Raw genomic sequence first — 27868 nt, 5'->3', positions numbered from 1 at the left:
TCCTGGTAGCTTCTGGAGGCTGTGGACTTGTGGATCACTGTTACTCCACTTTGACCTGGAGGGCCATGTGGGTGGTTTGGCTGGGGACAATACAGAAGTTGAGCCTGAATTGCATGCTGGACCCAGGGTTGCAAAGAGCCTAAGTCTGTCTGCCCTTAGCCCCTAGGTGGCCTTGGCTGGGCCCCTAACAGAGAAGGCTATGAGTCCCTGTGTCGACCTGCCTACTGTATGCCAGGGGAGCAGTCAACTGTGGTTTTGAAAGTTAAGGCACTTTCTTGAATCTGCTTTGCCACGCTGCCCTCCTGGCGGCTCTCAGGCCATACTGTGTGACACTGGGCGTCCCCAACTCTTGGTGTACCCTTGCTTCTCAGTATGTCAGCCAGAAATATCTCCCCCTCCCCACAAGCTGCCATTGACCACACCTGTATGGATGGCACCAGATAAGCTTGGGGTGAACTGGTAAGAAAATACCTCTGCCCCTTAGGGGAAGAACCAGCATGCCCCTGGCTCTAGCCTTGTTGATGGGTGGCCAGCATGGAGGTCCATTTCATCCTCTTCTGGATTGTAGTTCTTGCTCAGCTTTCATCTCTGTCTCCCCGCTGTCATTAGACAGAGCCTAGAACCAGCCTCTCCTTCTATCTGTTGCTTTGCCTTGCTGTAATCAGTGGTCTCCATCAGCTGATACCGGGTCATTCCACTACTGCTCAGTAATCCCAGACTGAGTCTCTGGGCCTGGGCCCTTAATCCACAGAGGGAGGGACTATTGTCCTCGCCCACTATAGAGGGGCAGTGAGGCTGCAGAGGGCTCCGCGCGGAAGTAACTATGGGAAAGACCCTACACTGCAGGCCTGATATGTGGTGGTATGGCCTAGCTGCAGCTGCTTCCTCATTGGTGAAATCAGGCGGAAAGTTTAAAAGACTTGAGTTGTGCTTAGAGTGAGGAGGCCACGAGAGCATCGCCTTCCTGTGTGAGCCCCTCTATGTAGCACTGTTCCACCCACCAGCTTCCTGTGGTTTGGGAGTACAGCATTGCTTGAAGCTGGGCCCTGTGGAGCAAGAGGTGGTAAGGCTGCTGAGAGTGTGGGCAGTCTAGCCTGGGCACCTCTGCTGCTGCTGCTTCTGCTGCAAGGCTTGCTTTCTGGCACACTGCTTTCCTGCCTCCTACCACAAGCGCTGCCTCTCTCATGTGCCAAGTATGAACATGAGCTGGCCACACAGCCAGCCCTGACGTTTCACCCACTTGGCAGAATGGCTATTTTTGTGCTCCGGGACATAGCTGAGTGGTCACTGCGCTATCCTTACTCCTTCCCGCTGAGTCCTGTTGCCCTGCTGTGGGAGGAGGCTGAAGACTCCCCCAGCCAGGACCCCAACCATCTGAAACCCAGAGTGCAGGCAGAGAAGGAGAGGTAAGGAGGGGCAGCTAAGGAGCCCTGATGGAGGTCTTGCTTCCTGCCGTGAGGGGCAGGGCAGGGCAGGGCAGGCTCAGAGTGGCTCTGCGGGCACTGACCCTGCTGACCTAGATTCCCTAGTCACTCACTCTCTGAGCAGAAGGAGCCTTGCCTCCCGGACATAGAAAGCCACGCTCATTCCTCAACGACAAGAAAGTTGTACCAGTCCCCAGGCAGCCAGCCAGGCTGGGCGGCCTGATGGGGCATCTTGACCTTGGGGGCCTTGGCCTTGGCCACTGGGGTGGAGCTACTAGGATAAGTTATAGCATAAAACTTGAATTTGGCATAAACTTTGGGGACAGCAGAGAGAGGGCCATACGCAAGAAGATAACTGTTGTAGGGCGTGGAGTGAGGAGAACTTAGGTATGAATTTACGTATTTTCCTCATGGATGAGCTCTTCAGAACAAGACTGCCTCCTGAAGGGTCCGGCCGCTTCTAGCGAGATCTATGCCAGGCCTGTCCAGGGGCCTCATGGGCAGAAGGCCAGCTTCCCTTGTAGGCCTAACTCCTGTGGCAGCACTAGGTGTACTAAAGGACAAGTGAGGAGGGGTGTCAAGGTGGCAGGCTCTGCAAGTGGCCACTGCAGCAATACAGGTCCCAGGGAGGGTTGAAGGGGACCAAGTAGAAGTCGAAGGCAGCCTAGGGTTGCGCTGGGGTTTGTGAGTGTTAGGAGGGCCACAGGCTACTGCTGCGCATGGTTATATAGCACTGCAGGTGTGACCACAGAGGACCGTGACCTTGCTGTTTGTTAAGGGTGGCCTTTGTTACTTTTTCGGCGTTTCTCTTTGTGTGTTACTGCTCGTATGTTACTCTTCCTATGCTGTTCTTCATATGTTACTCCTCATACTTAACTTTCCATATGTTTGTATGTTGTTCTTCCTATGTTGCTTTTCATATGTTACCCTTATGTTACCCTGGATGGATTAGTATTTTAGAAACTCTCTCTTGCTTAAAACACATCTACTGAGGTTTTCTGAGCTGAGATTCAGACATGGAGCTCAAATGGTCAGCTGCTGAGTAGATGACCCCAGTGCATGAGAGAAAGTGGGCCCTTCCCTAGCCTTCCGAGGTCACCTTGCGGGCCAGTCTTCTTGGTAGCTGCAGGTCACAAGTGGTAACAGTCCACCATCACGTGCTCTGTGGAGGCTGAGATAGTTGTGCTGAGACCCACTTAGTTTGTTGCATTTGAATCTCTATATTCTTAAAAATCTAGTTTAAATGCATGGAACATGGTGCCAGCTTAATGCAAATGTGGCAGTGCCCTAGTCCTTGACTAAGGATTTGCCCAGGAGAGCAGCTCTCAGGAGGACTCCTCAGTGATCTGGCGGGGGGGGGGGCAGTCAGGGACCTCATGGAGAAAGGCAGTGGAGATGGTGCGTGAAGGCTTTGAGGACATTGTCGCGTCACCCTGTGGCCCCCACCCCCTCCCTTGCCAGACATTACCTCTCAGCTGGGTCTCGTGGTTGGTGGTCTGGGGAACTCAGACTTATGACAGGATGAAGGAAGGTCGCACATCTCGGGGGCCTGGGCTTTGTCCTGAGGGAAGGAGAGACGAGCCCTGCCCATGTCCAGGAAAAGCTGGGATTCAGCTCCGCTAGCGTTTCGTACTGTGAGCTGGAGTGTATGTAGAGACGTGTATGAACAGTAGTGATCACTGTAATGGTAATTGTGCAAGAAGTACTTGCCCACATCTCTAAGAGCACTCTGTCTTAGTGTGTATTGTGTGTAAGATGACTGAGGAGTCATATGTGTGTGTGAGTGTACATGTGTGCACTTTGCATTGTGTAGCTGTCCACAATATGTGCTATATATGAGTGTACACACATGTGCACGTGTGTGCGTATACCTGTGTGTTTTATACGTATATGTGTACTGCTCACTTGTATGTTACTCACGTGTGTGTTCTTGTGTGTGTAAGTGCACCTGCATTATATACAAGCATGTTTTGGAGCATGGCGTTCTGTCCTAACCCAGGGTGGTATCCTGGTATAAGAAACAGCCACACCTGTGAGCCCAGAGGCCTGTCACAGGCCCATTGTGTAGTCATCAGGCCTGGGAGCTTTGTGCCTCTCTCTACTTCCCTTAACACCACCACCACTGCTCAGGCCAAGGCAGCCATCAGAAACACCCTGGAGGCTGCAAAGATTCTGGAGCTGAGGACTTGGGGTAAGCAAAGGGTCTGCGGTTTTTTAAACACTTGCTTTGTTGCTCGGTGGCACTGGGACTGATCTGTCATTAGAGTGATGTCTGCTGCCTCCATTGTCCACTTCCCTGCCAAGGCTCACTCCTACCCTGCCCTCCTGCCTCTTTGTATAGAAACAACCTAGGAGCCATTAGGACTCAGCCTCAATCACCCATCCCATACTAAAAGCACCTAAAGGGGCTTTTTCACTTCCTTTCAGTCCTGTGACTCCTCTAAGAGTGTTCAGAGGAGCTCCAGGCCATGCTGGTTCCATGTGAGTGGCTTCGTGGCCCCTATCCAGTGGCCAAAGAGGCCACCCACAATTTGCTTGGCCTCTGCTTTTTGGGATAACCTATCTGTCACTCTGATAGTGATGCTTTCTTTGTCTCTGGTCCAAAGCTACCGCAGCTGGCATCCCTGGCAGCGCTGAGACTCAGTAGGCCTGCTGCTGGATGAGAGTGGGGTGGGCTTTGATTCTCTGTGACTCAGGCTCCTGCTCTGAGGAGTCAGTTCTCTGCAAAGTAGTTCTTTCAGGAATCGGGTGGATTGTAAGGCGGGGAAGTCTCGCTGCTGATTGTCACAGCATGCTTACTGCAGACTGGAGTCACACATGTAGTAACAGTGGGACAATCCCTTCTACATTGTATGCTGCACCTGTGTGAGTGGCAGCTTCTGAGGAAGCTGGTGCAAGGTGACAGAGCTGGAGACTGACATGTGGCCTTGTAGTTTGGCTTTAGGCTGGGGCTCTGTGCGCAGATCCCAGGGATGTATGCTGCTGCGATGGCTGTGCCCCACCCTCAGCTTCCAGGTGCTGTTAGCTAACCTTGGATGGTGCTGGGGCCACAAAGAAGAGCTCTGTCAGGAATTGGAGGGGCTGTTGTGTGACGTTTAATTGTTCCTTCTAACCCATTAGTCAAGAAAATGTAGTGCTACAAGATTCCCATGAACTCAGCCTGGGTTGTAAGGAGCTGTTGTTAGTTTTTAAACTTGTCTAAATCCAGAAGAAACACAAGTCCACTGGAGCCCAGAAGGCCCACATGAGGTGCTGCCTGAGAGACCTGACATCATGGCCTGAGGCTGCAGACCGTGCTGTGGGTGCAGCTAACCTTGGATGGTGCTGGGGCCACAAAGAAGAGCTCTGTCAGGAATTGGAGGGGCTGTTGTGTGACGTTTAATGCCTGCTGTCACTACACGAGGGGTGGGGCTGCGCCTTGCTGCTGGAGCCTCGACCCTTGGCCCAGGTTCTTGATCTGTGTATTATGTGGCCCGGCCACTCAGGTAAGGACAGGCTTTGTGGCTGTGGTACCTGTAGGCCCATGCTCATTCCTTCTTCAGAGTCGCTTGCCTTTTCTTTCCTGGCCTGGCTGCCTGGGTGGCAGTGTTTCCTATAAACTGGCGTCAGTTTGTTCCAGGTGGTGGGGGAGCTTTGGCCGTTGGCCTTCAGCGGTATTTATAAACAGCTTATGTATTGAAATGGCTTATCTAAGACCACACCCACGTCCCCATGGTTATGTGGGTCAGCAGTTTCATCTGGACTTATCTAGGTGCTTCTGATCCCCCTGGAATCGTTCTCATTCATTGATAGTTACCCCAAGGTTGTGGTCTGGTGACCTGGGCCAGGCCGGGCTCATCATCCAGTAGACTGACCCCAAATGTCCCCACTTAATGGCCAAAGGTCACAGTAGGCTTCAAGGTCTCTGAAGGCAACCCTGTAAATCATAAGTGCCACTGCCACCCAGGCAGCCAGGCCAGGTCCTAGGCCAGGGGTCAGCCCACATCTGGAAACAGCAGTGTGGACTGACTCTGCACATGCTCAGAGAGCTCCCTGGCTGCCCGGCGCATGGGCCTCCTCACTTAGCTGGATTCTCTGTTGCTGAGCACGTTTCACCTGTGTTGTGTGTCATGTGTGGGCACTGTCCAGACTTTCCTATAGCCTGGACACACGAAGGGCTGCTATACCTTCATCCATCTGGTCACTAAGCACTTGTGGGCCCACACCCCACTTGCTAGAAAGGAAACCTTTGGCCCTGGGCATTCTTCTCCCCATATTCTGCCTGCCCGAAAGGTAACACAGCCACAGGCTCATGCTTGGGAGACAGCAGAGCTGCTGGAGCTCGACCCTGGTAGATCCCCGAGTAACCAGCTCCACAGCACTAACAAGGCTGAACAAAGCTACCAGGATTCAGCATTGCCAGAAGCCTACAATAGCTCCACCATCTTGGATTCTGGGTGCCATGTTTGCTCTGCTCCATACTCCTGTCCTCTTGCTGAGTGCGACAGTACTGGCCAGGTGGAGCAAATGGTCCTAGTGGCACTTCCTCCTTCACCACAGTTAGACACCTTTTCCTCCAGAGCCTGGTAAAAGTGGGCTGTTGGGCAAGGGCTCATACTTTGTCTCTCATCATCCTGAGAGACCAGATGGTCTGCTGGCGAATTTGCCTAATGTCTGAAGTTTGCTCTTGGGTTGTGTTTATTTCATGTCTGTTCTGGTTATATGCCCTGAGGAACAGGGTCTATCCCTGTGGAGAGGTACAGGCCTGCCCCCAGCAACACTCCACAACATCACAGGGTAGCCATCTTGGTCAGCTGCCACGAGCACTTAGTCTGTCTGCCTTGTGCCCCTTCTAACTCCTTCTCACAGGCTGTGATGGTGAAGCCACCCTTGTGCCCAATCGTGTGAGGAAGGTGGAGGCAGCGAGGGCTCTCCGGGCCACTGCCCTGAGCACGCTGTGATTTTCCACACCCACTTGGCTGCCCCAAAAGGGTTGGGCATTATATTTTTGTTCTTGGCTGTCATAAATAGTGAATTTCGCACCTGGCTAAGGCAGTCTGAGGTACTGTCCCGTCTCTGATGCCGTATGTCCCCTTAGTCATCCCTGTTAGTAATTCTTCTGTAGCATGTGCCAATTCTGGACTGGCTGAGTTCACCACATACAACAAAGAAGGAGAGGGCGTGCCGGGCATGCCCTTGGCCCAGCCCCTCACAAAACTGCTCTCCTGCTGCACATTCAGGCCTTGGTAGGGGTTGGGCAGTGGAGATGGAAGATGAATGTGAGTGAATGGGGCAAGAGGGGGACAGGAAGGAAGGTGACAGCTGTGTCAGTCCTCTGAACCAGAAATGGATCACTGAAACCCACATGCAAATGTCTTCCCTGTGACTGAGTCTCCTTCCACAAACAGCTCATTTTCCATATTCAGTGTTTTCCCTTTGCCAACCCGCCTGCTAAATGCCAGCCACACTGTCTGAAAGACTCTTACCCTTCAACCGTACAGTGTGGTATGAAGGGGGTGGGGTGTCTCTGGAGAGACAGTGCTCTGACAGAAAAGAGGGCATTCTGGGAAGTGGTCCCTAGGGAAGAAGGGCAAAGAGACTAAGGATGATGGAGAGGCTCCTTGGAAGTGGGAGGATGGGGACTAACTGTGACCAAGAAGTCAGCTGTGAGAAGAGGGACCTACAGGTCTCCCAAATCTCGGATCAGGAACCCAGGAAGCCTGTGTATTTGTGAGAGACATGTGAGCACACAGGCCTTGGACTGTACTGTGCAATTTAGGGGCTCAGAACTCTGGAGATAAGACCCACAGTTTGGTTCAGTGGCTAGCAGAGCTGGCGCCTCTACCTGGCTGTGCCTTCATTCTTCTCCACCAAGCATATGGGCCATCAGACCAGAAACAACCACAGTTACCTTCATCATCTTGTGGAGCCCTCGTCTCTAAGTTTTGTCTCATTCTGAGGTCCTAGGGGCTTGCCACTACTGGGGGGAAGACTCAGTTTATTTCTATCAAGGAGACAGTCAGGGCAGAGGATCAGGTAAGGCCCTCCTTGGGTGCAGTAGGCTGGTTCAGTGTCCTGCTGATGCCCCAGATAGCTCAAGCAAAGAGCAGCAACAGTTAACTAAAAAAGAGTCCCACTTGTATCTGTGGAAAGAGAGTCCGGTTCAGGATCCTAGTCCTCCTCCCAGGGAAATCCTTCTGCTTTCAGCAGTGGTAACATTTGAGGGTCTGAGTAAGACCCCTACAAGGGCACACTTAGATTGATGCCAATGCTACTGTTTGGTGTAGCTAACCCTGTAATCTGCACAGATTTGCTGAGCCACTAGCTTCCTCCTCCCCAACTGGCAAGCAGTTTAACTGTTCCTTGAAAGCCAAGGCTGGCTTGTCTCTCACCTGCCACCCTCCTTTAACCCAGGAAGGTGCTAGTTCTGACAGCCTGTTCAAGTGCCATAAGGAAAGCCAGGAAGAACCACATCTCTTTCAGGGGCAAGATGTTCTAATGCCAGCTAGCCTCGGGAGTATGCTAAACTCAACTAATGAGGGTTATGGAAAAGCCCAGGAAGCCACTGTGTGGCCTATAGGGACCACCCTGTCCACCAGCTGTTGGACATTTAAGCTCCAGAATCCATATCTAAGCTTCTGTTCACATCCAGTCTTCAAAGATGACAAGAGACCATACATCACACCGGAGCCCAGATATCATCACAGCTATTAGATGCCAGGGCAGGAGTCGTGAAATGAGAGAGCATGGGAGAAAGAGGGTATAAGTCTGACAGTGCCATCCCACTGCAGGATGACATGGCAGACTGGCAGGTAACACTCCTCATGGTCAGGGGCAGCCCACTCTCAGGGATTGTGGTAACTAGCTGACACCATGCACTTACGACAAACATGTCTAGTGGCATCACTTCCCCAGTGCTGGTATCAGGTGTCCTCAGTGCGCGAGCTGCCTGTCATCCTTGTGGAGTTTTCTTGGCCAAAAATGTTGAACCTGAAATGACCGTGAGGAAGTGTCCCCTTCCGATGGTGGGTTGTGCCCCCAGATGGCTGTGGAGCCCTGAGAAGCTCTGTAAGATGTCCCAGGATGCAGGTGGATGTTCTGTGCTGCTGCCACAGGGGTCAAGCTCATGCCCTGATGACAGCTCTGCAAGTAGGTGGCCACAGTTTTTGTGTGGAGGTCTGAGGTCTGAGACGCCTCACCTCTGTGCCAGAAGCGTGCAGATGAGGCTGAAATGATTCATAGCTTTGCTGGGACACCAGGTCACAGAAGTCAATAAAAAGCTCTCAAGCATAATTTCAAGCCAAAGAGAGTCTTGCTGTGCCATGTGGGGATAAAATCCTGCGGCAAAACCACAGTGGAAATACACAGTGAGGGAGCAAGCAGAATGTGTCCACAGAGAGGCTGTGCAACATCCACAGGGACGCCAGACCTCTAGTCAGTGTCTACGCTTGCATTTACAAGATTAAAATTGCACCTTTTTTGTTTTATTTTGTTGTTTTTTGAGACAGAGTCTCTCTGTGTAGCTTGGGCTGTCCTGGACTTACTTTATAGACCAGGCTGGACTCGAACTCACAGAGATGCGCCTGCCTCTGCCTCCCGAGTGCTGGAATTAAAGGCATGTGCCACCATGCCCGGCTTTAAAACTGCACTTTAAAAAATCATGCTTTACAGCATGCCAGATGCTATACATTCTGCACATTTATTTTATTTGTTTAAAAGATCTCTCTCTCTCCCTCTCTCTCTCTCTCTCTCTCTCTCTCTCTCTCTCTCTCTCTCGTATGAGTACCCATCTGCGCTATGCAATATAGGGGCTCAGAATTATGAAGGTACGTTTGGTTCAGTGGCATCTATAATGGGATTTGATTCCCTCTGTAAGAACAGACAGTAATCTTAACTGCTGAATCATCTCTTGGCCCCCAAACCCTGCATATTTTAACATGGGTTTGAAATGTAGGTATCAACTTGATGGTCTGAGGACGCATGCCTTAAGCTCCAACTCTCTGAAGGCGAAGGCAGGCAGATCTCTATGAGGTCTAGGCTAGCCAGGGCTAGTTAGACCCTGCCTTTAAAAACACACACACGTACACGTACACGCACACGCACACGCACACGCACACACACACACCCAACCTCAAAACGAAACCAAAAACCCCTTCTTTTGAAAGCACCTGGGCCGACAGACAGACACCCTGGTCACTGAGACCAGGCCCTTCCCCACACTTACCTGCTCTGATGGACCAGAAATTTCTCAATCAAGAGCAGAGTGGAGTAGGAGGAGCCGGTGTGAAGGCTGAGTGGCATTCTTGTATACAGCACCAAAGTCAAAAAAGCAGCAAAGAAACAGTCCTGGCAGTGGTGTGTGGTCAGCATGGAGGAAGCAGGCTATAGGTCTATCATTGGGGTGTTTAGGGAGTCGAGAGTGATGCTTGAGGTCAGTGGTCTGCAGCAGTGACAAGTCAGATGGCCTTAGGGATACTGTTAGATAGTTCTGGCTGGATGACTAGGCAGATAAGGAGATATCCTGGGCTATGAAGTAGAGCTGTGTTCTCAGTGAGTGAGCTGAGCTCCAGGCCAGCATTTGGCTAAGTCTATCTGCCCCGTCAGGTTTGGTTCAACCCAAGGACATTGACCTTGAAGGTGGACTGGGGACACCAGAGATCCAGAGCTGAATGTGGTAGATGGCAGTGCGCTGTAGGGGTGGACTAGAGCGCCGAGGGTGGGCGTGCACATGTGAGTGAGAACAGGGCTGTCCAGGCCCCAGTCTATGTACGCCTAGTCCCTGCGCACACTGATCACTGCCCCCTGCGGTTCACAGGACGGCTGTTCTCAGTGAAGGACCGTGTGCCCGCCCCTGAGCAGCGACCATGGGCCTGCTTGCCTACCTGAAGACGCAGTTCGTGGTGCACCTGCTCATTGGCTTCGTCTTCGTGGTGAGCGGGCTGATTATCAACTTCGTCCAGCTGTGCACACTGGCCATCTGGCCCATCAGCAAGCAGCTATACCGCCGCATCAACTGCCGCCTGGCCTACTCGCTCTGGAGCCGTAAGTGTCTCCACCCATACGGGCTTTGCTCAGGGGATTCTCTGGGGGCGAGGAGAGCTTCTCCTGTCAGAGATCTCAAGGGCAGTGAGGACAGGGCCACACCTGACACCCCATCCCAGAATAGAGTTAGGTGCAGCTCAGGCCCCCTGAGATCACACCCTTCCAGGAGCCATGTGAACAGGTGTCCCAAGTAACACTACTGGGATCAACCGCATGATATTTCCATGTCAGGCTGTGTGACTCACACTAAAGGAGACTGCTTAGGGTCTATGAAAGCACACTGTGCGTCCTTTCAAACCAGCAAAAGCCAGGAGAAAAAGGCTCAGTGACCTGAGACCCAGCTGCCAGCACACAGTACTGCATGCCCCTCTGCCTGTTCACACTACAGGGTACAGTAAAAAACAAGGGTGCTCCTGAGTTACTAGTGTGTGGGTGTCGCATGTCTGTCAGAGTGTACTATCACATTTCTATGACACTTCTCTTACTCCCATCCCATGGACCATGGGAGTGGCACGGACCTGGATGTGGCTGCCCACAGCTCACATGATGCCAATTCATTCTGTTGCTTCAAAGAATAAGAGCACAGCCTGAAGAGCTCTGCAGATGTCCACATCCCACAGGCATCCTCATCTCGTCCTCTTCATATGGGCCCAAAGCTAACCAGGCTGTCCTGTGGAGGCTAGGCCTGCCCGTGTCCCTCCACAGGGGACCCACACAGACAACAAGGAAATGAGTGGCCTTTCTGTACCAGAAAATCATCTTCCAAATGCATTTCTAAGTAGGGGAAAAAAAAAAAAAAGCGGATACACAAAGAAGTATGCAGTCTGTTGCTGCATGGCTGTCACAGGATGGAGGCAGGAAGGGATAGCAGTGGCTCAGGGTGGGGACAGAATGGTGTGTGTCACATCCACGGGAGAGGGCATGTGCCATCTCACAAGAAAGAGTCTCCAGTGACAACGGTCTGCCCGATTCCCTCCTCAGCCTGACTCAAAAGGTGACAGCTGCTGCGCAAAGAGCAAACTACAAATCCTACATCTACAGCATGTCTTAGTGACAAGACCACACAAATATTGACAGATAAAAGTTAAACGACAGACACCCACATCTAGTGGCACTCTGAAGCCAGAACAGCGCACACATCACGTCCTGCAAGAAAAGGAAACAATCGTGGGGAGTGTGGAGAAAGTCAGATGTGTCCCTGTGAGATTTCCTGGCTGCCACCCCTGGGAGGAGCAGAGGAGCCAGTTAGCAGGGCCCTGGCCTCAAGCAGAGCTGGGTGGGTGCGCGGCACTGAAGAGCTTGTCCTGGGGACCCTCTGGGTGCTCAAGCCTCAGAACTTCCTTCCGTCTGGGTAGTAGCCTGTGCCAGACTGGAAGGTAATGGCTGTCTCTAGCAGCAGCGCCATACCTGTGTGTGTTCTTATGCAGGCACATGCATGGGATGCCCTTCTGGCCATGTGCTGATGTGTTTGGAAACCATTAAGGGCCCCTCCCAGAGGCAGAGGCAGGCGGATCACTGTGAGTTTGAGGCCAGCCTGGTCTACAAAGTGAATCTAGGACAGCCAAGGCTACACAGGGAAATCCTGTCTCGGAAACAACAACAACCCAAAAAAAAAAAAAAAAAAAAAAAAAAAAGACCCCTCCCTCTGGAGTGTCCCGAAGCAGCTACACTACCTGGTGCCCCCCCCAGGACTGTGTGAGAGCTCCTGCGCCCACCCCCCCAGGCCTCACAGTACTCATGGGCTCCATGTTTGAACCTGGCTGTGTCCCCTGACTCCACTCCCAGGGGCCAGGTCATTGTAAGGGACTCTGGGGGTTCGCTAACGGAGCAGTGGCCAGAGCCCGAAGTACACAGCATCCTGTGACCATCCTACATTTGGCAATTACACTCTGGTCCACCCTCAGATGCCTGGCCACGATCAGTGTGACTCCCACTACAGACCATGGTGTGCATGAGGTGCCTGTCCGCTTGTGCTTCTCACCAGAACTCACCTACTTTCAAGTTCTGTGCTGAACAAACACATGCAAAGCTCTTGCCATGGTACCTTCGGCCCCTGACCTTCTCATGAAGTTGAACATGTGTGTCCCTTAACCTTTGAAGAGGAGGCAGGCAATGCCAAGGTCATTTATCCTGCATCTGTCACTGGCCTATGAGGCACAGGCAGGTGGAGGCTGAGTTGTGGTGGCCTTCCTCACTCTGGGGGAGATACTGTGGTCAACCACTTAGTATGCTCTGAGCTCCTGACCATAGTACCCCTAGTGCCTTCTGGGCAGCAGTAGATCTCATATGAGCTCTTCCACAGGCCTAGGGTGGGCAAGACTGAATATGGATGGACCTCAGCTTACACCACAGACAGTTGTAGGCAAAAGTGTCACCAAGTCCACCTTACCATCACTTTTCAACTATTAGTTCCTCAGCCCTGCATGTCTTCTCCTTCCCTGCCAGGGACAGTTTCTATCCTTCAGCTCAAGCAGGCTGTAGCGATCATGGACATGTGGTGTACAGTATGCATCCACCTGGTGTGGTGGCTGTGCATTGAGGCCACCCATTTAGATCTATCTACAGGGCCTTGCTTCTTCTGTTTGCGGCCGCCCAGCTTCCATTACACAAATCCAGCTGTGATTTGGGGAAACTTACAGTCTCGTGCCCTCAGAACTCACTTCCACTGGAAAGTTCCCCTCTAGATGAAAATGGAAGTGGGTCTGAGAGGGCACATTCGAAGCCTGTGCAGAACCGCAGGGCTGGGGCGGGGGGCCCCTGGGCAGGCATCTCGCAGTGCTGACGACCCCCCACCCTCCCGCAGAGCTGGTCATGCTCCTGGAGTGGTGGTCCTGCACGGAGTGCACTCTCTTCACCGACCAGGCCACCAAGGACCACTTTGGGAAGGAGCACGTGGTCATTGTCCTCAACCACAACTTCGAGATCGACTTCCTTTGTGGGTGGACCATGTGCGAGCGGTTTGGCGTGCTGGGGGTGAGCCATGGGGCCAGGGGGTCGGGGTGAGTGATGGCAGAATGGGACCCTAGGAGAAAACTCTAGATTGGCCCCCTTCACAGTGAGCAGTATGGCTGATGGGGGGTGGGGGTGGGCGGGGCGGGGTGTCTTCCCATGTGGTACCCTCTGTAGTTTCCTGCCTCTTCTTGGGACTAGCTGTGACTTCTTTTCTTGTCACTAGCTTTTACCTTTCAGAGGGCCCCACTTTAGGCCAACTGAATAATTGTAGTTAGCCGAGTGGCCTCAGATGAATTGAAACTCCACTGAGAGGGCCAGGGATTTCAGTGCAGCCAAAGCCCCTAAGCCATGCCAGAAAAGTAGAAGTCAGGAAGGGGCCTGGAACTGAGGTGCTGCTATCCAGTGTTTCCTGGTACACCTGCCTCTTGTGTAGTTTCTGGGGTGGCCCCCTGCGTGTATTTGAAGGGTGTTGATCCAAGGGTTATGCATTCATAAGCCAGGGTCCCGTTTATAGCAAATGCTTTGAAGCAGGAGAAATAAGGCCTGAGCTCCTGGCAAGTCTGTGAGGGCTTCTGGCCAGGTCCTCCCACCTCTGACAGGTGCCACTGACCTCCCTGCTCCCTGCAGAGCTCCAAGGTGCTGGCTAAGAGGGAGCTGCTGTACGTACCTCTCATCGGCTGGACATGGTACTTCCTAGAGATCGTATTCTGCAAGAGGAAGTGGGAGGAAGACCAGGACACTGTCATGGAGGGACTGAAGCGCTTGGCTGACTACCCAGAGTACATGTGGGTGAGTGCGCTGCATGCTTCGTGAGCTGGCAGTGGCTTGCAGATACACCTCAGTCCTCCTGTGTACACGGCCCAAGCTAGAATTGTGAACTCTCTGGTGGGGGAAGTGCTTGCCACACTTGTCTAAGAACCTGAGTTTGAGCCACAGAACCCAAACAGAAAAGCCAGGCTGCGAGGGGGCATAGGACTAATCCCAGCACTGAGGAGGCAGAGACAAGACTCACCAGCCAGCCAGCGTAACATGCTTGGCAAGCTGCAGGCCGTGGAGAGCCCCTGCCTCAAAAAACAAGGTGGACGGTACCTGAGGAACCACACCCAAGGCTGCACACTCTAGCCTTCTAGCCTGCGCGCACGCACGCACGCACGCACGCACACACACACACACACACACACACACACACCCTTGTGCACACAGGCCCATGATACCATCCCAGTCTTGCAGACTTGGCCTCGTTCCTAGAGCATAGCTGTACCCGTCCCCTCTGCTGCAAACCCAGCTTTGGCACACACCCTGCTAGAGTGCAGGAAGTGGGGGCGCCACCCCCCTATAGCACTTCTTCTCTTTCTTCTTGTCTACTCTCGGAAACCTAGCCTCTTAGTTCATATTGCTCACATCATATGTGGGGACAACAGATGCTTTCTGCTTTCTCATCAAAGGCTGCTGCCCAGGGACACCTCCAGGTTTCTCCTCTGGAGAGACCTTTTAGGAAAACTGTCCTGTCTGCATTCATTTGTGTGACTGGAGTGCAGATTGCAGCCCTGAAATAAAATACCATTTCAGTGCTACCACATGCTTGTCACTGGATGATTCTGTTTCTTTCTACATGCGGCAGTGTGTGCTTTGCTGCCGTGGCATATGCGGCCTGGACTGTTACAGGCCTTGAATGGCCCTCCTGTCCTGGAGTAACCCTCTGGCCTCTCTCTGCCCTGTGTTCATTCTGCACCTAGTTTCTCCTGTACTGCGAAGGAACACGCTTTACAGAGACCAAGCACCGCATCAGCATGGAGGTGGCTGCCTCCAAGGGGCTGCCCCCGCTCAAGTACCACCTGCTGCCCCGGACCAAGGGCTTCACCACTGCAGTCCAGTGCCTCCGGGGGACAGGTAGGAGAAGCTGGAGCCCACCACTGCCTAGAGTACATGAGGTCCTATGTTCTAGCGCCCCATAAGCCAGGAATCGTGGTGCATGCCTGTAGCCACAGCACTCAGGAGCTGGAATCAGGATCAGAAGATCATTTACAGCTGAATAAATTCAAGATCATCCTCAGGAATGTAGTTTGAGGCCAGCCTGGACTACACGAGACTTTGTCTCAAAATGGAAAACAGAAGCTTTTTGAAAATATAAAAAATAAACTAGAAAATATACCCGAAGCACAGGCATGAATGGAGGAAGCAGGATTGCTCTAAGGTCCTTAATCTCTTTGGAGATGATAAAATGCTACTTAGTGGGAAACTGTCAAAGTAGTAAAATGTCAAAAATGAAGGAGAATGTCAGCAAAGATGTCTGGTTCACCAGGAAGGGGCCAAGAGCCCTGGGCAGGCACGAAGCACCAGCAGAGAAAGGCTGAGCACTAGGCATCCGGCTGGGAGTGCAGATCCTTGCCCTGTGCTCTGCTGTGTAGAGGGACAGACCTAAGTGTAAAAGCACCTTGTCTCTAAGTTGCTGACATTGCTGCTGTAGATTGTCTCCTGTCGTCTGTCACTCACTGGTTCCGTCTCCTCCCCACAGTTGCAGCTATCTACGATGTGACCCTGAACTTCAGAGGAAACAAGAACCCATCTCTGCTGGGGATCCTTTATGGAAAGAAATACGAGGCAGACATGTGTGTGAGGTGAGCGCCCATCACAGGGCTGTCAGGACTTGATGTGGTCTTCTGCAGGACTCCTGAGGGTGTGGGACACAGGAAGGTGACATAGGAGCCCCATGTGCCCTCAGCAATGTCTCCCCTGGCCAGTGTGGGGTCGTTTCTTGTCTGTCTCTCGGTCTTAGAGAACACCTAGGAAGTCTTGCTGAGGAAAGCTCTGTCCCAAGTCCACCCAGGGTCATTTGGTCTCCTTGGGCAGCAGTCATACAATCTGGTAAACTGACCTAAACACTTCGATTTCTTGTTTAGAGCTGGTGACATGGGACCTCCTGCAGAGCCCCTGGTATAGTGGCACTGTCACCAGGTGGCTCTGATCTGGCTTGGTAACTTCTAGACACTGGCCGGCAGGGGGCCTGCTTGGCCGCCTTCTGTGATGCAGGGCCCTTTGGAACTGCCTGAGACCTCACACAGTGGTGGCCAACCTTCTTGAACCTGAAGTCATTTCTCAGTGTTGCCTGGGGGGCATAGCCAAGGTGATGTTCATCTCTGTCTCCTGAGGAAACCTTCCACCCATAATGGTTCCACTCGACACCTGTGCTTGTGCCTTCTAAGAGGACTTGAGCTCATACTGGTTTACACATATTACGCTGCGGAAGTAAGGCTGTGAACATAACAGTAAGCACACTGGCCTCCTCCTCCTGGGTTTTGTAACAGCTGGGGAACTGGAGGGCAGGACCCTGGATCCTGTCCTGGGAACCTGCCCTGGGTTGGAGTCAGCAAGTGAGCCTAGGGTCCTCTCCTTCACATTGCTTAACCTGCAGCAAAGGGCCAGCCCACTGCTGATCCCAAGGGACTGTGGTGGTTCTCCCTGAGCCTTAGGTGGCTTCCATGGCCAGGCGTGTCAGTTAGCTTCCTATGACTGTAACAAACACCTGCGACAGCCACCTTACAGAGAAGAGACTTTGTTTAGGCTCAGGGTTTTGACAGTTTCTGTTGCTTTGGTGCAGTGTGGGGTCAGCACATCATGGCAGGAACACAGCACATGGCTGAACAAAGCAATCACCTCATCAGCCACTTGGTAAAAGAGCAAGGGCTGGGGTGCTGACCCCGCTACAGATGGCTACGACCTATGACCTCCCACTATGCTGACCCCTTCAGGATGGCCATGACCTATGAGCTCCCACTGGGCCTCCTTTTTTAAAAGTAGGACTTCCTGGGAGACCAAGCTGTTAAGACACGATCTTTGAGAGGCAGTCAAGAACAAAAGCACAGAATTAGGAAAGATGACAATGACTGAGAATCTGGCCATGTCCAGAAGTGAGCCCCCTCAGAGGCCAGCCATGCCCCAGGACAGAGCCAGACTGTGGCAGGGTGGCCAGGGCCCACTCATCCAGCCCTCCTTGCTGCTCAGTCATCCCTCAGGCTGAAGTGCCCTCACATGGGCCTCCAGTTGTGCCTAGGGAAGCCTCCTCCACTTGCCCTTCCGTTTCCTCTATGACTTGGATTCTGAAGGGTCTGTTCAGCTGTGCTTCAAGGAGCATCTTAGAGCTCCCAGAGGCCTTGGCTGGTGTGTGCACTTAACCATGGACTTTACACGAATGTGTTCTTCCTCCATCCAACATGGCCTTGCAGCCATAGCCAAGGGACTTCCCCCATGCCTCTCTCAGGGGTGACAGCACTCTAGAGGCTGGATGGGGTAGGCCTACATGTGCTTGACTTCAAGGGGCCAGGTTAGTCTTGTGATGATGGCATTACTCCAGAGAAGTTCAGGGTAACAAGCTCAAGTTCTCGCTGCCATGAGCAGGAAGCCTGCAGGACCCCACTTATACGTATCCTGTCATCTTTTATCTTCCCTTATTCATAATGTACATAGCAGTGTGTGTGCATATGTGGCAGTACACACACACACACACACACACACACACACACACACACACCAGGGAAAGCCATGAAATGGGTCTTGAGCCTTCTGGTCCTCTTGCTGTAGGAGGTGCCCTCCTGAACGCCCCCCCCCCCCAATGTAGGCCATGTGTGGCAAATCCTACCCACACGGTCCCCACAGCATGTGGCTGGAGTCATTGGAAGATACAGACTTATATATTTTGTCCACTAAGATGCTGTTGCCTCTCACCCTAATGTGACCATGAGCCTGCAGTGGCACTCTGTGGAGTCATGTGATCTGTGGCCCCGTGCTCCACTTAGTGCTGTGTGTGTGCTGAGGTAGAAAGGTCCCTGGCCCACACACACTGCCCCTCAGCGCCTCCACTGAAATGCACAAGTCTGTCTCAGGCTGTGGACCTTTCAAGTGGCCTGTGGGCCACTCTGGTGACCATCTAAGCCCCTTGCCAGAGCCATACTCATCACAGAAATTTCCCCCTTATTCACAGTTCCATTTACCCACAGGCTGATGAAGTCTGAAAACACTAAACAGAAAATTCCAGAAGCAAGCTTGCTGTTCATGAACTTTAAATTATGCACCCTCTGAGTAGCATGGTGAAAATTTTCAGCCTTGCTCCATCCCCCTGGATGCAGAACACCCTTGTCTAGAGTGCCCACCTTATGTCCATACCCTCCTAAACAGTCATTCAAGAGTCTTCTTGATGATCACACGGACTCAAAGTGCAACAGTGGTGAAACGGAGGAAGCACTAGGGTGTGGATCAGATGGCACACCAGAAAGCACAGTGTGCAGAGGATGCAGAGCACCTAGGGTTTCTGACGTCCCCTGGGGGACTTGGGATGTGAAGAGGGTACAGATCACCCTAGTCCTTGAGAACTTGTGTGAACATGAGTGCTCTGCGCCACCTCCTGGGCATCATGAGGTACTGCAGTCCCTTGTGGTGCCTAGGCTGATATGGAACTCCTCATTCTTTTGCTCCATCCCTATCCCAAGTGCTGGCTTACAGGAACTTACCACCAGGTCTCCCCTCTCCCTTCCCCTCTCCCTCCCTTCCTCCCCCTCCCTCCCCCCCTCAGGTAGGAGTCTTGCTATGTAACCTTGGCTGGCCTAGAACTTGACATGTAGACTAAGATGGCCATGACCCTATCTTTGCTGAGATTAAATCTCTCTCTCTCTCTCTCTCTCTCTCTCTCTCTCTCTCTTTCTCTCTCTCTCTCTCCCTCCCTCCCTCCCTCCCTCCCTCCCTCCCTCCCTCCCTCCCTCTCCCCAGGGTTTCTCTGTAGCCTGGCTGTCCTAGAACTCTGTAGACTAGGCTAACCTCGAACTCAGAGATCCTCCTACTTCCCAAGTGCTGGGATTAAAGGTGTACAGTACCATACCTGGCTTGGGTCTAGCTTTTTAAAGTTTATGGCACAAAAACTTATTCTCCAATGAAAGAGTCCTAGCTGGTTCTCCCCACAGGTGGCCCAGCATCACTCTCTCAGCCATGTGATTTTGAGATGCTCCTCCTGGGAGCAGCATTGCTTGTTGCCATCAGATACTTTCTGTGTGTGTCAGAGTTCAGTCTACCAGAGCTGTCCATGACCTGCAGGGCCATGGGTGTGGCATTTCTAGTTTTTTAGCATCACCACTATAAAAGTAGTGGAAAGGAACGTAGCACTTTTGTTTGTTTGTTGTGGGTTTTTTTTTCCCCAGATAGGATTTCTCTGTGTAGCCTTGGCTGTTCTGGACTTGACCAGGCTGGCCCCGAACTCACACCGTCACACCTGGCTGTTCATAGAACTTTTGTGTGCAGTTCCCAGCCTCTGTTTATTCACAGTCTGACTGACTTTCACAGCAGGGGCTGAGCCACATGATTGGAAAAGGCCTGTAGTTGCTAGACAGCCACCTGGTTTGTTTACCAACAGACACAGGTTAGGGAGGCCAACAGCTCAGGGTCCTCGTGGAAACATTTATTGTAAGCTGACATTAAAATTTATCAAATTGGAAGACTTTTCCTACTTGGGGTATGTTGTTTTGTCTTGAAGCAGTGACCCTTCCTGTCTAACAGAAGAAAGTTATTGACACAGAAACTGTCCTCACCTCAAAGGGAGTAAGAGACTGTTTGTTCTAGAGTTAGGTGTGAGTAGAGGCCAGGGCCCCAAACCATACTGAAGTTTCCCAAAATGCTATTTTCCACTGTGGGAGTAGTTTTATTAGGTTTTTATTAGTTGCAGAACAAACAAAGTTATAAAGTGTTTATGAAATGCATTGGTAGGAGCCAGCAGTAGGTGGGATACAGCAAGAGCCTCTACTGCAGGTCTCAGGGGCTACTGATGGCATCTCTGGATTAGTGAGAGCTAGTAATAGTCACCAAGATGTTAGGTCAGACACAGGGTGGGCAGTGGATGGCTCTCAAAGAGATTAAAGGTAATTTAAGGTAATCTGTAATCTGCAACATTTTAACTCTGCTTAGTCATTGTTGTTGTTGTTTGTTTTTTCAAGACATGGTTTCTCTGTGTTAGCCTTGGCTGTCCTGGACTTGCTTTTTAGACCAGGCTGGCCTAGAACTCACAGAGATCTGCCTGCCTCTGCCTCCTCGAGTTCTGGGATTACAGGCATGTGTCACTGTGCCCAGCAACTATCCATAATATTGAAGCTTGGTTCTTTGGCCTTGTAGAATCTTTAACCCAGGTGCAGTGTCCATCCCTGTCTGTTTCTGCCTCTCTGTCTTTCCCTCTGATCTGCTTGTCTCTCTTTCTCCCTCCATTCCTTCCTCCTTCCCCCCTCCATTCATCCTCCATCACTCCTTTCCTCCTTCCCGGGAACTTCAGCTCCCCTCATGTTGGTCACTTCTGCATAAACAACTTGAAAGGCTTGCTTTAGCTGCTGGTTTCAGAGTTCAGCACATGCTCATCTGGCTCCATTGTGGGGTTGAGGTGAGATCAGATATCACGGGAGGGGAGCATTTTGGCAGAGCCAAGCAGCCTACATCATGGTGGCCAGTGGGCAGAGAGGAGAACAGGAGTGGGGCAATACATACCCTTCAAAGGCACCCTCCGGCCAGGCCCTGCCCTCCAGTTATAGAGCCTCTCAGCGGTTTATTCAAAACTTAAATCCGTCAATGGATTCAACAGAGGTCAGAGCCCCCTCTGTCAAGGCCCTCATGGACATGAGGTATTTGTTGTGCTCTACTCAGCTTAGTGTCTCTCAGTCCAGTGAAGGCGACAGTCAAGATCAAACACCGCGGACTCCAGGTCACGATTATCTTCAACAGTGAGCATGTTGGGAAAGACCAAAGTCACTGTGATCGCCCTATGGGGAAGTCGAGTCATGCTCTACCAGGCAGGTGGCTCACAAGTGTCCCCAGACATAGAGGCATCTTTTCAATCTTCATGTGATGGGGCCCTGGCCATACCCAGAAGGTTCCAGCATATCAGGTGACTGTTAAGAACTTACTTTGCTGTCTGCTTGTTTCAGAAAGTAAGAATGAGGCCTAAATAGGGCCTCATGTAGCCTCCTACAAGTCACCTGCTCCCTCCCAGCTTGAGCAGATGCTGGCCATTCACCCACTTGACTCTTAATCTTCTTGATGCCACAGGAGGTTCCCCCTGGAAGACATCCCAGCAGATGAGGCCGGCGCAGCCCAGTGGCTTCACAAGCTGTATCAGGAGAAGGTAAGGGCTCCTGCTTGCCTCTGGCGTACCTCCAAAGCAGGCTAGGGCAGTTAGGAGCGTAGGAAGGTGCCACATGGCTCCCCTTTGGGCACCAAACACTGGTGGTCCTCACCAGCATTGGATTCTTCTCTTTTTCTTAAAATTTGAGAATTAACATTAAAGTGAAATATGAAGTCTGGCACAGTGCTTGGTGTATGCAATATGCAGAAGGCTTGCCCAGTGCCCTGTATATGGAACTGTGTTGATGACATTTTTCCATAGTTTTTAAAATGTTATTTATTTATTTTATGTATGAGTACTCAATCTGCATGTACACCTATATGCCAGAAGAGGGCATCAGATCACATTACAGATGGTTGTGAGCCACTATGTGGTTGCTGGGGATTGAACTCAGGACCTCTGGAAGAGTAGACAGTGCTCTTATCCACTGAGCCATCTCTCCAGCCCTGTATTTGGTTTTTTATATAAAAGAAATATATATATATATATATATATATATATATATATATATATATATATATTTATATAAAGATTTAAGTGTGTGATAGACACTGCCCAGATTTACAACAGCGTGCTTGTGTACGGGTACCCTCCAGATTTACAACAGAGTGCTTATGTCATAGGTACCCCCAAGATTTACAACTCTGTTATGTCGTGGGTACTCCCAGGATTTACAACAGTGTGCTTACTCATGGGTATCTCCAGATTTATAACAGCATGCTTATGTTGTGGGTACCCCCTGATTTACAGCAACATGTTGTATCATGGGTAGCCCCCAGATTTACAACAGTGTGTTTTGTCATAGATCCCCACAGCAGATACCTGGGGGTCTGAGACCACATGTGGCCAGTTCCCACTTCACAGTGCATGCTCACCCTATGCCCACTTCCTGGGATTATAAGTGTCCACTTAGCATTGCTGGAAACCAGATGACCAGGAAAGCCTGCAGCAAACAAAGTTTTTTCCAGTATCGTGAGTGGCTCCCAAGGAAGTAAGGGAGCTCCAGAGACCAAGTGGGGAGGGGAGCTAGACATGAGGGTGATACTAGTGCTAGTGCTAGTGCTGATGCTAATGTTTGCTGTCCTCCCCGCCAAGGTCTTGAGCGTAAGCCTCCGAGGGGTCAGATGATATGTGACTTTACTCAGGACAGTAAGGTAGTGGCACATGCCCCATAATAGGCCAAACCTTCTAGGAAGTCATCTAGGGAAGGTTGAACTTGTCCCAGCCGACATCCCCCTCCTTTTTCCAGAAGAGTTGTTGCCCTGGTGACTGTCCTGACCCCACCTACACAGCTCCAGGAGATGGAGACACCAGAATAGAAAGTGGTATACAGCAAGTCCCCTCAGGCTGCCAAGGGAAACCCATGACAGCTGGAGGGAGGTGACCCAGAGACAGACAGCTCAGCATTTCCTCAGATTGGACTCAGTGGAAGGCCAGCTGCAAGCTGCCACAAGACCAAATGCCCAACAGGACGCTTTCCCATGCCGGACAGAGCAGTCAGAGCTTTCGGAGGAAGTTGAGAGTAGCAGGCAGAGAGCAAAATGAGCATGCAGAGGTGAAAATGGAAAACAAGAAGACCTGGGGGGTGGGGGATGGGGGCCAGGGGGGTGGGGGGGAGCAGCAGAAAGACCTTAGGGCGAGTGGAGAACAAGCCAGCCTGTCAGCAGAGCCATGCTGTAGCCCTGTGCTATGTGTACAGTGCTAATTTTGTATCCAGTCCCTTCTGCACGTCATATGCGTTCCTCAAGAATATTAATAACAGGGCCGGAGAGATGGCTCAGCAGCTAAGAGCACTGGCTGCTCCTTCAGAGGACCCAGGGTCAATTTCTAGCACCCACATGGCAGCTCACAACTGTCTGTAACTCAAATTTCCAAGGATTCCAACACCCTCACACAGACATACATGCAGGCAAAATTACAATGCACATAAAATGAAAAGATTTGCCAGGCATAGGGGAGCATACCTTTGATCCCAGCACTCGAGAGGCAGAGGCAGGCAGATCTCTAAATCTGAGGTTCAAAGCCAACATTCCAGGACATCCAAGGTAACATAGTGAGACCTGTCTCAAAAAAATATATTATAATGAATATATAAAAAATATTATAATTAATAAATTAGAAAGCTCTGGTCAAGACTGATTAAACAAAGTGATGGAATTAGTGTTAACAGGAATAAAACAAGACACAAACAATAAACACAAAATCAAAGTCATGAGCGGGGTATGGCTGGCTTTCTGCCCACCTGCTTGGAAACCTAGACAAAGTATATCATCGCCTTCACCACACGCTCATGACAGTTGCCCAACAAAGTCGGTGTAGAAGGTCCTGGGGTCCAGAACACATGTCTGTCTGTCTGTCTGTCTAGTCATCCTTATTCAGCATAGCACTAGAAGTTGTAGCAGAGCCATTAGGCAAGAGAAGAAGATGAGGGTGTCCAGATTGGAAAGGATGATAGTTAAACTACCCTGTTTGCAGATTCACGGCCTTATATTTAGAAAAACATGAAAACTGTCAAAATGTGAGACTAGGAAATTCCCTAAAGTTGTAGGATACAAAACCAGTGTCCAGAAACCAGTATCATTTCCATATAGCAAAAATGAACTAGCTGAAAGAGAAATTCAAGCAAAACCAAACAAGTGTTGGGAGCTGAACTCCCATCAGCCCCTGCATTCCTCCTGTTGGGAATGTCAGAAGGAAACTCAATTTGAGTGCCAAAGACCTGCAGCCAGCATTACTTCAGTGCTGTCCATGGGCACCAAAATAACAGAGTTCACATTGCCCTCTTGCTTACTAGTGGATAAAGAAACCATGATGAGGCTGGATGGTGGTAGCGCATGCCTCTAATCCCAGCACCGGGCAAGCAGAGGCAGGTGGATCTCTGCAAGTTTAAGACCAGCCTAGTCTACAGAGTGAGTTTCATGACAGCCAGGGCTACACAGAAAAACCTTGTCTTGAAGAAGGAGGAGGGGGAGGAGGAGGAGGAGGAGGAGGAGGAGGAAGGAGGAGGAAAAGGAACAAAACTATGATGTGTGTAACAGTGAAACTGTCCAGCCATTACAGAACAAACTTTTGCCACTTGCACTTGGAGCAGCATGGATGGAAGTGAAGGAATACCACAGACATGAAGCCAGCCAGGGCCAGGAGGACACAGCACACGCTCTCACTTACAGATGGAAGCCGGTCACCACAGTAAAGGGTAGAAGAATGGACACCAGAGGCTGGGAGGGAGGATGGGATGGTAGGCAGAGGATGCTAACAGGAATGGTACTCTACGGCTCAGAGGTATTAGGGTTGCTCATTATGGCTGATGGTAACTATGTAGCAACTATGTATTTCTAATGTTTCAGTGGAGAGGACTCTAATCATTAACAACACAAAGAGATGGTAGCTGTCTGAAGTAGTGAGCTGCCAGTCTCTGTTCATCGTGTGTGTGTGTGTGTGTGTGTGTGTGTGTGTGTGTGTGTGTGTGTGTGTGTGTGTGTGTGTTTGAGAGAGAGAGAGAGAGAGAGAGAGAGACCCATAAACATGTACAATTATGTCATTTATGTCAGTTAAATTTTTAGATAGGTGGTACACACACACACACACACACACACACACACACACACACACACACACACACACACACACACACACACCCCACTCTACCACTCAGAAAATTTAGTCAGTGGTAGTTCTTGTCTGTAATTCTAGCATTCTAGCCCTTTAGGAGGATCAGAAGTTCGAGGCCAGCATCAACTACATACATGAAGAGTGGTCCCACACCAACCTGGGTTGCAAGAGATCCTGTGTCAAAGGAGGAGGACTAGGAGGAGGAGGAAAACAAAATAGGAATGGTGTGGGGCCACTAGATAAAAAGACCCTGAAGTCTGATGTCCTGAGTTTGTTCCCAGAATGACATGGTAGGAGATGTGAAAGGACTTGACGTGAGAACACCTATGATTATAAGGGTATGGACTGTGGCCAGGCCCAGGACCCAAGCAAATCCCTGCTATTAATCCCTTGTCCTTTGATATGTGTTGCAGTCAGCCAGCCATATGCCAGTCATGACTAGTGGCAGCTTTGCTTGCTTGGCTGCCCATTTCCTAGCTAACTCCTTTCCTGGGTCCAGACGACACACCCTTTATCCAAGCAACCGAACTGCGCTGGCCATTTTGTGGCCTACTTCTTGGCCAAGTGGCTTTTGTTGCTGAGTTTCCTCCTGACTCCCAGTCACGTTTGGTGCTTACGACTTCATCTTCTCCTCTTTGCTCGTAGGATGCCCTGCAAGAGATGTACAAGCAGAACGGTGTGTTTCCAGGGGAGCAGATCAAGCCTGCCCGGCGGCCGTGGACCCTCCTGAACTTCCTGTGCTGGGCCACCATCCTCCTCTCTCCCCTCTTCAGCTTCGTCCTGGGCGTCTTTGCCAGTGGATCCCCGCTCCTCATCTTGACCTTCCTGGGGTTTGTGGGAGCAGGTGAAGAGCACAGATGTGCCCCTCACGTGCTGGGGTCACTACCACCATCAAACCCAGGACAGATGGCTCATCATGGTGGCCCTGGGAGGCAGCAGCTTGGGTCAGGGAACTGAGTGTGGGGCTGTGAAGGGCTCTTGCCTCCTTTCTATGGTGGCTTCCCCGTACTAGAGTGGCCACATACTGAGAGGAAGGGGTTAGGGGTGGGGCTGGAAGTGCAAGGCCTAGGAGGGTGCCCTTGTGAGGTTAACCTCTAACCTCTTCTCTCTTTTTGTCTTTAAAGCTTCCTTCGGAGTCCGAAGACTGATAGGAGTGACTGAGATAGAAAAAGGATCCAGTTATGGCAACCAAGAGCTTAAGAAAAAGGAATAATTAATGCTGTGATTGAACACCCATAACTTGACGCGGTATCCAATTAACTCAATTAAAAACAGAACACACACGAGCGAGGGAAAGAGACACTTAGAGACTATTTTTCTTATTAACTGGTGACTAATATTAACAAAACTTGAGCCAAGAGCAAAGAACCCGGCCTGCCAGGTGAAGATGCTCAGCCAGCACAGGCGGGGTCCCATCGGCCCTCTGCGGGGACAGAGGCGGGCTTGGGAAGGTAGTGGGGCCATGGGGCTCCCCCAGAGCTCTGCCTCCAAGAGGCAGCCTTGGCTGCTGTCCCTTCTTAAATGTAGAATGAGGCTTTTGTTTCTTATCGGTTATTTTGGGAACTTAATCTGGCCTCAACCTTGTGCCCTGCACTCCAGAACACTGGCTCTTCATGGGTGCCACTGTCCTCATGGGGGCAGGTCAGCTGGATCCTTGTCCTACAGAGCTCATTTGTCCTGCCCTGCTTGGCACCTTCGCTTCTAGCCCTGGGGGGAGGGAGTCTTCTTAGAGATAAGCACACACTGAATGGAGATCTGGCCCCTTGGTCCCTCCTCTGCCCAGGGCTGAAGACCACCCCTCCATCCTCTGCAGCACCGTTGGCACAGCCTCTCTGTGGGCTGGGTCTAAGCACCTTAAGTCTCTTTCTAAAGTGAATGCCCGAGAACTCTGCGGAACGTGGAATCCATGAGTTCACACAGCGCCTCCAGACAGCTCCACGGTCCCGCTCTTCCTCTAGCCAGCAGGGCAAGATGAGAAGACCGCTTGGGCCCCACACCTCAGAGCCGTGGTGCCTGGGTGGCTCCAGCCTATGGGACTCCCCCGGGACACTCTTCAGGAGGTGGTGTCACCGTCAGGCCTCCTTGTTCTCAGTCAGACACCTTTAGTGCTTATTAGCATTAGAATTTATTTTTACAAGTTGGTCTGTGGCTGGCTCGCAGCTTCTCCCTGTCCTCCTCCTATTCTGCCTCTACCTGGCAGGTGTCATGGCCATCCACCATACCCACTGTTGTCCCATAACACCTCAGTGACATAGGCTGTCCTGGTAGAGAGCAGGGGGCCTCTGCCTGCACTTGGTGCCTTGCCAGGGTCCCTTCGGCTGGCCCTGGAGGCACATTTTCCTTCTCAATGCAGGAAGGCCTGCCTGGTTTCTGGGAGACCTAGGTCCTCAGGAAATCCCATCAGATACTTTTACCTTCTGTCTGGAACCTTCCACTGGCTCTTTTAAAGTCATTTCATGTTTTCTAAACAAGGAAAAATCGGGTATTTTTTTTTTCTGGTATACTGCAACCAGAGTTCAGATCAAAGGCAGAGAAACTTTTATAGGGTACACTGGAAGAAGGGGGCCTGGAGAAGCATGAGAGTGGAGCCGGGCCCGACTGCATGGTCCCCAGTGCTGGGGACCTCTTGAGGCAACATGCCTGATTTACAGAAGATGCTACTGGCCTCTGTGGTTCGTGCACAATGGAGTAGCCGTGGGCCACTCCTGTCGCT

General features: G+C 51.4%; 1 protein-coding gene across 7 annotated transcripts in view; it reads left to right on the top strand.

Annotated features, from left to right (window-relative positions):
* Agpat3 (1-acylglycerol-3-phosphate O-acyltransferase 3) overlaps window positions 1–27098 on the top strand; it is a 78408-nt gene extending 51310 nt beyond the window's left edge. For 5 of the 7 annotated variants that reach the window (XM_051153354.1, XM_051153353.1, XM_051153355.1 and 2 more), the window contains 8 exons: window positions 10219–10445; window positions 13249–13418; window positions 14025–14186; window positions 15134–15287; window positions 15913–16015; window positions 21468–21543; window positions 25801–25999; window positions 26280–27098. In XM_051153354.1, the coding sequence (XP_051009311.1) occupies window positions 10268–10445; window positions 13249–13418; window positions 14025–14186; window positions 15134–15287; window positions 15913–16015; window positions 21468–21543; window positions 25801–25999; window positions 26280–26368 (1131 nt within the window). In that variant the 5' untranslated portion in view covers window positions 10219–10267 and the 3' untranslated portion in view covers window positions 26369–27098. Of the gene's footprint in view, window positions 1–1249; window positions 1407–1789; window positions 1812–10218; window positions 10446–13248; window positions 13419–14024; window positions 14187–15133; window positions 15288–15912; window positions 16016–21467; window positions 21544–25800; window positions 26000–26279 lie in introns of those variants that run through there. The other 2 variants (XM_051153356.1, XM_051153359.1) reach the window with 2 other exon arrangements.
* The last annotated feature ends 770 nt before the right edge of the window (window positions 27099–27868 follow it).

The sequence above is a fragment of the Acomys russatus genome, chromosome 11, assembly GCF_903995435.1.
Source record: "Acomys russatus chromosome 11, mAcoRus1.1, whole genome shotgun sequence".
In the NCBI taxonomy this organism is placed as follows: domain Eukaryota; kingdom Metazoa; phylum Chordata; class Mammalia; order Rodentia; family Muridae; genus Acomys; species Acomys russatus.
This window is presented reverse-complemented; position numbering and strand designations above follow the sequence as displayed.